The 12,307-nt window shown below is 36.2% G+C and overlaps 1 protein-coding gene and 1 pseudogene across 7 annotated transcripts in view; one reads left to right on the top strand and one right to left on the bottom strand.

Moving 5' to 3' along the window:
• SNX13 (sorting nexin 13) overlaps positions 1 to 12,307 on the bottom strand; it is a 139,126-nt gene that overhangs the window by 83,927 nt on the left and 42,892 nt on the right. For 6 of the 7 annotated variants that reach the window (XM_027102594.1, XM_027102595.1, XM_027102597.1 and 3 more), the window contains 3 exons: positions 10,672 to 10,774; positions 8,023 to 8,112; positions 6,845 to 6,966 (listed from right to left, as the gene is read on the bottom strand). In XM_027102594.1, coding sequence (XP_026958395.1) covers positions 6,845 to 6,966; positions 8,023 to 8,112; positions 10,672 to 10,774 — 315 coding nt within the window. Of the gene's footprint in view, positions 1 to 6,839; positions 6,967 to 8,022; positions 8,113 to 10,671; positions 10,775 to 12,307 lie in introns of those variants that run through there. The other variant, XM_027102600.1, reaches the window with a different exon arrangement.
• LOC113618448 (phosphoglycerate mutase 1-like) lies at positions 491 to 5,545 on the top strand (annotated as a pseudogene).

Raw genomic sequence — 12,307 nt, forward strand, 5'->3', positions numbered from 1 at the left:
ATATACTGAAAGCCAATGACTTTAAGTGAGTGAACTGTACAATATATGAATTATAAAAATATATAGTTAACCACCCCTGGTCTATTCTATAGATATAAAAACTTTATCTCCCCTTTTAAATATTTAGATGGTTCCTAATTCTTTTTGCATCTTTCTGATTAACATCTCTTTTGAGCTAAGTTTTCAAATGGCAAAGAATATAAAATGACAATAGTATAAAACTTCACTGTTGCAAATGTCCATTATTGTACTTGCCTTTTGGACAAGTCTAGGAACATACGATTTACATTTCTATGGCAAAAGGGAGTGAGAAAAATGGAAAACAAACTAAAATCAAGCAGGACCCTTGGGAGCTTCCCTAGACAGATCCCACCACCACCACCATGTCTTCCACCTGCCTCTTGTCTGTAGAAAAACTTCAGGCAAAGAATAAATTCAATCAAAGAAATGAGAAAATACAGAAACAAAGTAAAATAGTCAAACAGGACAAAATAATAATAGTTCAGTCCTTAAAGTCAAGGACCTTTAGTTCCTCCTCAAGGGCTACAGATAATATTGAGCCATATCCTCTGAGCTGTTTTACAGATATTAAAACCCCCACCAGGTGGAAAAAGTTAACTACTTGATGACCAGACTGTAGCCCTGACATAAGCTGCTCCATCTTACACAATTCTAAGAACTGACCTCAAGGAAATGGGAACAAACTGACCCTGGAACTGAAGATTCACTGTACTTAAAGCAATCGAGATGATGCTAATCAGACCACCTCATGACCAATTTCAAGATGACTATCAGAGCTTACTATGCTGCTCTGCACAAAGCCCCCTCCCTCTGCCTATACACACTTGAAACTCCCTTTTAAAAGCTCTTGCCCCCTGATCAGCAATGGGGAGTTGGCTTCTGGACATGAGTCCACCTTCTCCCCGGGTTGCCAGCCTCCTGAATAAAACAACCTTTCCTTTCCAACCAAAATTTGCCTCTCAAGCAGCGAGCAGTGGGACCTGAGTTCAGTAGCAAAACCCCGTTATTCCAGGAACAGTGATACCATCAGCATCAGAACCACTGAATCTCAGAACCTACATTTCCTATGTCCTTACACCATGGGAAAACCCTTCAGGAAGGAACACAGTAGCATTAGAATATATCTCCTTTCCACTAACCCTAGGGTTCAGGGAAACAGATGTGTAGAGTTAGTAACCACATTTCACTTTTGAGAACAACAAGGTTCCTTGTTCACTTGTACCTCCTCATACACTAACCTTATCCCCCTTCTGAGAACTGTGCTCAGATTATTCCTTTTGCCTAACATGTCCTTTATCCCTCCCTCTCCATCTCAATACACCCATTCTTGAAGTCCAGTTTTGGCCTCAATCCACATGAGGTCTTGATCAGTGACTCTGGTCCATTCTATCTCTACATGAAATCCTCTAAATGCCACACAAATCACCACTTTATTTCTCTCCATTTCATGTGCTTTAATTTTGTCTCCCTTTCCCTTCCCCCTCAAAAAAAAAAAAAAAATAGAGCTAAGAAGACAAGGTCAAAGAATCTGTGTATATATCCTAGGAATGTAACAAATAACAAAAACAACAATAACAACAAAGAAGTTAACATTCACTGAACACATGCTATGTGCCAGATCCTATGATGTTTTACATGCACTTTTCCCCCATATAATCATTACAACAATCCTATGAGAAAATTACCCCATTTTACTGATGCAGAGATTTAGGCACAGAAAGTCAAATAACTTGCTCAAAAAGTCATTTATTGGTCGACAAATACTTTATGAAATATTTCATGCACATCATCTCCTTTGCCCCTCACAAACTCAGAGTGTGCTACAAGTTCAGCATCACTGCTGTACAGAGTTGTTAAGAAATGTTCTTTTAAGTACATTATAACTTAATGGTACAGGTAGAATTATAATACAAATCTCCCAGGGCTTTCTATCCTATATCATACTATCTTATTTGAAGAGAGAATAAAAATACATGGGTTATCACAGATTCATCTGCTAAAGCTCCAGCCTAATTTATGCCCAGGCTCCACAGAGAACTCAAGTGCTATGGGAAGGTTTCCTTCCCTAAACTGTTACTAGAATAACAGGTACTAACGTTAGTATGAGGTGTTATCATTACAAAGTACTCTCTCACATGCGATGTCATTTAATCCTAACAACAACCTGATAAGCAGACATAGGTTATCACTAGACTCAAAGAATGTATGGTTTTTACCCATTCAAGGCCATAGAGCCTAATAAATAATAGAGCTAAAGCTCAAAACCAGAACTTCACACTCTAAGTATATCCTTTTCTTCCTGTTATATCTCAAAATGAGTATTTTGTTTTATGTTGATGTTCTGTAATTGTTTCCCCAAGCTGATGAATAAATATGAACACTAGAATTTGGTGGTTCTAAATCTTTTCTGGGTTCATAGGCCCTTTTTGAAAATAAAATCTATGGAATCACTCAATAGGAAAAATAACAGACAATTTCGCATACATCTTCAGGGCTTCATGGGCTGTTGGTTAAGAACCCTATGCAAGATTGTAATTTGAAGGAGAGAAGTGATAACTTATGCTTCACAGTGCACAGCAGACAAGAATAAGAATTTTTAAAGTATTTGAGTGATTATAACCAGGCTTAATTTTCTTGCTATTCACATTGGAAATAGTCAAGGAGCCTCTGTGAAGACATACATTTTAGTAGTAACAGAAAAAGCCAATGAAGGACAAAAATAAAGTCATTCACAGAAAAGGCACAAACAATAACTGAGCTTTACTGTATGCTACAGGTTTTACATCATATTGTTTTTTAACCTGAAAGCAGCCTCAAAAGTAGCTTATTATCAGCTCTTTACAAATAAGGAAACTAAAGCTCAAGAGAGGCTGATTAATTTGCCCAAAAACTTAAGACCAATGAACAAGCAAAGATATAAATTCATATCAGTCTAGTATGGAAGAAACCTGGCTCTTCCTGTAATCACCCAAATACTTAGCTTGAAAGCACCGAATATTAGAGAAGGGGGAAAAAAAAACTTACGACAGGAAGTTTAAAGAAAAGGTGGTTATAAGATCAAAAACAGGGAAAGCATTGCAATGATACGAAAGAAAGGTGGGAGAAACTAAGATTAATAATCTAGATCATAATATATCTGGTAGCGAGTGGAGGAAAGAATACTAACTATTAGGAACAATCTGATTCTAATTCTCGCTCTGCCCCCAACTCAACAGATAATCCTAGACTAATCGCTTAATCTTTCTGGAATTTAGCTTCCTTGTCTGTGAAATTATGGATGTTGGACGGCATAAAAACTTAAACTTCTAAATTCCTTCACAACTTTGAAAACATTTTCACAAGAACTATTTTCATTACATTCCACTGAGCAGGGATTTTGCTTTATTCATTGCTGTATCCGCAGCACCTGGCTGGTACAAAGTAGACACAAAATATTAGTTGAATGAATAGATGAATTTGATCATGACAATAACCCTGTGAGGAATGCAGTACTGGGCAGGTATTTTTTATTAGGCTTATTTCACATGTGAGAAAAACCAAGATCCAAAAAATTTTTAATACTTGCTCACAGTACTGCGGCTAAATGGTAGAGCAGGATACAAACTCAAGTCTTCCAATTACTAGTTCAAAGTTCTTTCTAGGTCTAAAATTTTTTATATTTTCATATACTCTTAAGCAGACACAAGAATAATGAACTCTTCTTATTCCCACTCTTCCAAAGGGAGAAAAACATCATTAGGATGGTGTTACCATAAAAAGCAGTGAATGACCGATTCAGAAGAATGATCTTAAAAAATACCTAACACACAATAATGTTACATATATGAAATAAGGAGATAAAATCCAATTTCTGACTTCTTTGATTATACTTTATTATATTTTCTGTGTTCCACAGTTAAGTCTACACTCCTAATTATGGCTGGCTACTTTACAATGTTTGCTGTTAATCATAAGGGAGAAGGAGCTCAAATCTATCCAAGTAAGGTTAAAATTCAAACCATGAAACTTACTGTAGGCCTCCTCAGTGACCTCAGGCTGAGGAACTCACCTCACACTCTAAAGCTTAAGATCAACTGAATTATAGAAGAAAAAGTCTTGACAGGGCAGCATGAGCTAGAAATATCTATGTGAACAGAGATGGAAACAAAGTAACAGCCCTAGGGCAAAGCTCTATTCTCCAAGACTCTCAAAAGTACAAAAGTATATTTCAAGAACCTAATTAGGGAAGAAGAGGGGTTGGTTGGAGAATAATACCTTCAGATTAGACAGTGTACTCCTGGCATAGCAATGCAGCCTCCTGCCTTGAGGCCACAGGCTCATAGGAAAATCACTCTGTGTACTGGGTAGCAAATTCTTTTATTTAAGAAAAAAAAAGATTGCAAATTCGCCCAAAGATAGAATCCTTTCTTTCAAAAATAAATAATTTCTGCATATGAAATGCCCTCCCCAAAATCAAGCAGTTTAAATACAAGGATATAGACCAAAATATTTTGTGATATGGGAGGCAGTATGTAAGGGGTGTTTGTAAAGTGAGAATTTTTGTATACCTCAGAAAAGCTTCTTAAAGGGAACTCATTAAAATACACTTCTCTTCTGAAAGTAAACAAATAAACTGAATACGTATTCTCCACTGACTTATGCTCCTTTGGTTTCTTCTTCCTCTAAGAGGACCCCGCTAGGTATGTGCCAAAAGTGAGCAGTTATGCTGAACTATTTTCAGAGCGCTTGAATAAAACAGAGTATCTGGGGTCATGACCTTGGCATCTCAGTGAGCCCCAGTCTATGCCGCCATGGCCACCTACAAGGTGGTGCTGATCCCACACAGGAAAAGCACACAGAACCTGTAGAACAGCTTCAGTGGCTGGAGCAAAGCCAACATGAGCCCAGGAGGCGTGAGGAGGTGAAGCACCACATGCAGGTGCTACAAGATGCTGGCTAGGAGTTTGACATCTGCTTCACCACGGTGCAGAAGAAAGCCATTTGGATCTTCTAGACAGCACTGGATGCCAATGACCAAGTGTGGCTGCCAATAGTGAGGACTTGACTTCAATAAAGCAGAAACTGCTGCCAAGCATGACGAAACCCAGGTAAAGATCTGGACATGCTATTATGTCCTACCACCTCTTATGAAGCTCAACCACCCTTCTACAGCAACATCAATAAAGACTGAGGTATGCAGACCTCACTGAAGATCAGCTACCCTCCTGTGAGAGTCCGAAGGACACTATTGCCAGAGCTCTGCCCTTTTGGAATGAAAAAATAGTTCCCCAGATGGAGGAGGGGAAGGGGGTACTGAATACAGCCCACGGCAATAGCCTTCAGGGCACTGTCAACCCTCTGGAGGGTCTCTCTGAAGAGGCTACTGTGGAGCTGCACCTGCCCACTGGTAGTCCCACTGTCTATGAACTGGACAAGAAGCCCATGGAGTTCCTGGGAAATGAAGAGCCCATGTGTGAAGTCATGGAGGCTATGGCTGCCCAGGGCAAGGCCAAGAAGTGAAGGCAAGCAAGCAGCCTACTTTCCCAAGGACACCCCCCTCCCACCCCATTCCTCTGTACCTCTTCCCTGCACATGTCTGTGGGCATCTTAAGTTGTAGCTCCAGATGGGGATCAGTGGCTCCCAATTTTCTTTTAGCCATTTTGTCTCCTGCTCCCATTTCCTTCATACAATCTAGTCAGAACAGCACCTATGGGGCAAAGGGTCCTCAGTCCAAGTCAAGGGAAGACTTATTCAAGAGGGTGGAGAGGAAGTAACTCTGGGACTTTTTGCTAGTGCTTCGTTTATTACTAAGGCCCTGCTTGAGTAGAAGATAGGCAAGAACCATGCTAAGATGTGACCAATGAGGAGGAACAAGAGAGCTTATTTGTGTTCCCAAAAGCTAATCCTGTACTATTTTGTAGTCATGTGACTGTCTGGAAGGCTCTAGTTATTCCAGTAGAAGATGAATGTAACCTGCATGGTGATTCAAACAAACATTTCCTCCATTACACCAGAGGAACTCGCTCCAGAAGATTAGGATCAATCCTGAATGTTTAAGTGTTGCATTTACTTTTACAAAATATATATATAAAATACATATATGTTGTGTCTATATTTGTACATATTATATATATTTCATATATTATTTATATATTAATGTTAAAAATACCAACAACAACAAAAACCTTCCGGGGATTTTAGTGGTGGTTAACAGAAAACAAACTATTCCTTACACCAATATGAGATAAGCTCCCTGACTCCTAAGGTATAGGACTTCACCCTGTTGTATGTTTCAGAACCCCTCCCCTGCCTTATTGTTCTATGGCCATAAAATGCCTCTTGATCATGTCCAAGCATGTCTTTCACTGTGTCAGATTTCCAAATCATGTTCCAGTTGTTTGGCGCTGCCACTTGACCCAGTACTCATTTTGAGCATAACTGTACTAAATCCTATTTCCAGAACAGTATAATAAGGGAGTGATGCAACTAAAAACAAAATAAAACAGAACAAGAGTATCTGGGTAAGAGGGGAAAAAAGTATTATCGGTAAGTGGGATGAAAGACTTTGAACAGTCACATGATTGGACAACTGGACCCTGAGGAAGAAACGGACGTACAGACTAAGAGAACAGGTATTAGTCAAGATAAACATTCTGTAAATGTAAAGGAACAAAGGTTTTTATGACTCTAGTTCTATAATCTAAGAGTTATCCCACAATAATAATCTACTGTTCTACTTACCATGTAATAAATCAATTTTCTCCTTCCATTTGAAAGTTATTTTCCCTATTGATACAAACAATATTTAAATTTTTCTGCATAAATACAATGCAGTGACCTTACCTAGTAGCAAACTGAATGAGTGCATTCTGAAGAGTCTGCCTAATTTCAAGAAGAAAAGATTCATCATCACTTAGTGTATAATACCAATACTGGACATAATCCCTCAAGGAAAATTGGATAACCTAAAACAAAAATATGGAAAAAAATACAATTTTTTAGGATTTAAAAAGTAACAGTGGCAAAGTAAAACCTGAAAGGATTATTTGCGATTTATATTTACTTGCTACATACTAAATTGTAGTGGTAAATAACTGCCTTCATTAAAAAAGCATCAATATACTAAAACACATTTCAAAATTTTTTCAATTATTTTGGTAGCCCAATTCATCCACTGCCCAAATTTTTTAAAAAATTAAAGAATTATCTATGGCGAAGTCCCACCCAATTTCAGATAAAGATGAAGCCTGCAGAAAAAATAAATTTCCAATGCTACAACATAATGAAGTTTTAATCAGTTTGATGGAATGAGATGCAAAAAATGTCAAGAGACGCTAATAATCTTGGAAATGTTTTCTTTTGAGAATATCATCAGAATCATTGCATCAAATTATAAAAATGACAATTCACTTAATTCTAATACCGGTGATGCTGCCAACAGCACTGTTAGCCAATAAATAGCAAATAATACAGTTTAATGTATTATGTTTTTGCAAATCAGACAAAGTAAATATGGGTTCATCTAAAAAATAGTATTACATTTTAAAGTATACATTATTTGTAATAATCACAAAATCAAGAATCGATGAAAAATATTTTGGAGAAGAATAATTTGAGTTCTAATTTTTAAAATATTTTTGAATGAAACCATAAATATCCATTTAAAAAAGTAATTAAACTAGTAGGAAAAACATCTGATTTATCAAACCACTAAGCTTGTTCATTAGCTGAAGAGTAACATTTTAACTATAAAATAATTAGAAACATTATCAGATGTCAGTAAAACCTTTTTTTCCTAAATGTAAATTCAACCAAAAGGCTTTAATATCGTATTAAGCAAACACCTTATTATAAATAAGTTCATAAGTAAGGCAGCATCTTTATGTACAGACTCCAAGGACAGCATTATAATGAATTTCCAGCATATTACACAAATAGCAAAAATTCTTCTTTAGTATTTTCAAAAGAAATGCACCTAGCACACAACATATGGAATTCAAATACCACATACTGAAACTCACTTGCTGGAGAGGTTCATCAATTATATTGGCACCTGTCAATCTTCTATCGATCTTTATAGTCCTGGCTTCCCGTTTCATTTCTTCTAAGCACTGAAAGGAAACCATAACATTCTATTACATAGTTTCTTGATTTAAAGTCTCTGTAGTTTACTTCTAACTAAATATTCATTGTAACTTCCCTGTCATTATTTTCAAGTTAATAAATAACCTTATTTCTTGAGACTCGGGTATAAAGCAAACACTATTTCTCAAATTAACAAAACTAGACATCTAGAAAAAAAAATCTTGTGTCATCACCAAAAACAATTATCAGCAAACATTATTTAGAATGTGAGAAATTGAAAATATCAGATATAATATTGCCATATTTCAATGAAACTTTAAAATCATAAGTTAGTGTTTCAGGTGAGTCAAATAATTGTCTTTATTAAACACACCCCTATTTCCTCCTTCTCCCTCCCAGCCCACAACAGTATACCAGCTGCCAAATGAATATATTTTAAATTAATTTTACTTAGGGATGGTTTTTAGCAACTAAAGAAAATAAATATTTCTCTGTAGTCTTCAGAAAGACCAGTGACCTGGAAATCGGGTGAAAAGTAGTAAGAGACTCTTCAATTAAAAATACAAACCAAAGCACACATACATATAAAAAACATATGCCTCGAGTTATCACATGCAACCTCTAAGATTTTTTCATAAAATATACTTAGGAATCATTTTAGAAATAGCAATCAAAATCACCATTTTTATACCATATACTAAAAAACAGATTATAAAGACTTAACCAGTCTTGACTATGATTTATTACTGTTTAGGATCTTAATTCTTAAAATATTTTGCATCCTCTCTATGTACCACTCAAGTGAGTGGAAAATATGGATGGCTAGGAAATGATTCAAAAAGAAAAGGCAAAAAAGCAAACAACCCAATAGAAAAATGGGCAGAAGATCTTAATAGAGATTTCTCCAAAGAAGACACACAGATGGCCAGTAGGCACATGAAAAGATGCTCATCACTAATTATTAGAGAAATGCAAATCAAAACTACAATGAGGTACCACCCACCTTACACCAGTCAGAATGGCCATTATTAAAAAGTCTACAAATAACAAATGCTGGAGAGGGCATGAAGAAAATGGAACCCTCCTACACTGTTGATAGGAATGAAAGTTGGTGTAGCCACTATGGAAAACAGTATGGAGGCTCCTCAGAAAACTAAAAATAGAGTTACCACATGATCCAGCAATCCCAATCGTGGGCATATACCTAGACAAAACTACAATTCAAAAACACACACGCACCCCTACATTCACTGCAGCACTATTCACGATAGCCAAGACATGGAAACAACCTAAATGTCCATCAACAGATAAATGGATAAAGATGTGGTACATATATACAATGGAATACTCCTCAGCCATCAAAAAGAATGAAATTATGCCATTTGCAGCAACATGGATGCAACTAGAGATTTTCTTATTATATAAATGAAGTAAATCAGAAAGAGAAAGACAAATAGTACATGGTATAACTTATATGTGCAATCTAAAATATGGCACAAATGAACCTATCTCTAAAACAGAAACAAAATCACAGACAGAGAGAACAGATTTGTGGTTGCCAAGAGGGAGCGGAGGAGGGAGGTGGGTGGACTGGGAGTTTTGGGTTAGTAGATGCAAACTATTACACTTAGAATGGATAAGCAACAAGGTCCTACTGAAGAGCACAGGGAACTATGTCCAATCTCCTGGGATAAACCATAATGGAAAAGAATATTTAAAAAAAGAATGTACGTATGTGTATAACTGAGTCACTTTGCTGTACAGCAGAAATTAACACAACATTGTAAGTCAACTATACCTCAATTAAAAAAAAAAAAAGGTTCATTTCCTCAGAAAGATCTGTGAGCAAAGTCAAAGAATACACACTAAAGGGAGTTTTAAAGGGAGACAGAAGTAAGTTTCAGAGATTACTTTAAAAGTTACAGTAAGTATTAGAAAAAAATGTATTTATCAATATGAAAGTCTTATTAGCACATAATGGATAAGTTAATAATTGTAAAATTCAGTTACTGGCATCAACTCCAGACCATTGGCCTCTCTTCATACAAGAAAAACCATCCTAATCCCACAATAATAATTGAAGGCAATGAGAATCTGAAGCATACTTCTAGTACACAATTCCAATTTTATTTAGAGTATGATATTGAAAACAAAAGAAGAGGAAAGATAATATAAAATTGGACTTGAATTATTAAAATTATAGAAACTGCACAGCCTAATCGCAAGCTCTATTTTTCAAGTGAGTTAAAGAGAAAGTGCCCATTTTCCTCCCTCTGGTTCCGATGCATTTATTTCATTCAAAACAGTATATTCATTGACATTTCCACAAGTCATACACATGATGCACTGAAATTCTAAGTTAAGACAGCAGGAAAAGACCCCAAATTTCTATCTTTTCCTCAAATTTGCATTCTCACCTTTAACATCTAACATGCATTTTCTAAGCCTGATCAGATAGACTCTCATAAATTTATAGTGAGCATTAGTGAATTATAGGAAAATCTGCCAAGCCATATAAAGATGATCACATATCATCACTGCGTACAGCAGGACTTTAAGGTTTCACATTCCTTTACCCTTCTTACCTTAGGAATCCCAGTTGATGTCGGAGGAAGAAATGAGTGTTCACACTGCTCTAGGTACTTCTCTGAGTTTGTTTTTCCAAAGAGGAGAGTAACCACAAAACCCCTGAAAGAAATTTAATTATAGATACAAAAACAAAACTTCACTACAATTTAACACATCTCTTTATTACCAAATATATTTTTCAGATTTAATTGATGGCTTACCATTCACTAAAAAGTCAGTTTGTGACTTTGACGAGGCGCAAGGAATTGACAGATTTTGTTAAGTTCTCAAGTTTAAAACAACTATAAACATTTTGTGAATTTATACAATAATGCCTTTACGAGTTTTCATCCAATATATTTCACAAAGAATCTCAGGCAACATTTTCAAACTTTAGAAAAATAAACCTTCATTAAATAAGTAGGCAAGCTAATAACCAAAGACAAATGAGATGTACATCTATAGCTATACCCACATTTCTATAATTCTGTTAACTAATTAAAGAGAGATATAACTTGCCACTATGAATACAGAATAAACAAAGGCTATACAGGAAAAAAAAAAGATCCAATTTACGATTTGTTTAAAATAAGACTGGAATTTAAAAAAGAAATATAAATACATCCCCAAACGTTAATTATTTTTAAAACAATTATGGAGTCAAGGTAAGATAAAATACTGGTTTAGAATACTTTGTATTGACTAAATGCTATCAGTATTTCCTACATTTAAAGTTTCCCAAATAAATCTAAGCACTACTAAGTAGATAGGAAATCCATAAAAGAATATTAAATTTTAATTTTATAATGATTTACAGTAATCTTACAATGATTGAAAGAGTGCAGTTGGGGACTTCCCTGGTGGCGCAGTGGTTAAGAATCCGTCTGTCAATGCAGGGAACACAGGTTCGATCCCTGGTCCAGGAAGATCCCACATGCCGCGGAGCAACTAAGCTCGTGTGCCACAACTACTGAGCCCACGTGACACAGCTACTGAAGCCCGTGTGCCCTAGAGCCTGTGCTCCGCAACAAAAGAAGCTACTGCAATGAGAAGCCCACGCACTGCAACAAAGAGTAGCCCCCGCTCGCCACAACTAGAGAAAGCCCATGTGCAGCAACGAAGACCCAACACGGACGGACGGACGGACGGAAGGAAGGAACGAAGGAAGGAAGGAAGGGTGCAGTGACAAGAAAGGAACAGTAAAAAATTAAACACAGTCAGCCTTAGCTATTGAAAGGAAGATTCTCAAGGTCCTCTGCTTTTCGTGGCTATCTGCCATTTCACCACTCTTCAGTACAGGCACCACATAAGCAAGGAGGAGGTTGGAGAAACAAATAAAGTCAAATCAACTCATGTCATCAATTCTGTTTCTGTTTCTTTTTTAAAAGGTTGGCCTCAGAATTATCAGTAAATTTCACATATCTGTGTTCTATCTGACATTATTACTAAGAATCAAGTTGGCCTTGTATTTCAGTTTTACCTAGCTGTAAGCATATTTAGACACAATAAAATGCTGATATTAAGTTAACAATGCATTTCTAAAAACATTATCATAAAATAAACGTTCACCTTTGCCCACAGTGTGACAGTAGGAAAGTAAGCTAAGGAATAATATGATCTTAGAAAGAACCTAATTAATAGCTTCAGCCTTGA

Source organism: Aethalodelphis obliquidens, unplaced genomic scaffold (assembly GCF_003676395.1).
Source record: "Aethalodelphis obliquidens isolate GAN/ISIS:26980383/991018 unplaced genomic scaffold, ASM367639v1 scaffold5, whole genome shotgun sequence".
NCBI classification, from domain to species: domain Eukaryota; kingdom Metazoa; phylum Chordata; class Mammalia; order Artiodactyla; family Delphinidae; genus Aethalodelphis; species Aethalodelphis obliquidens.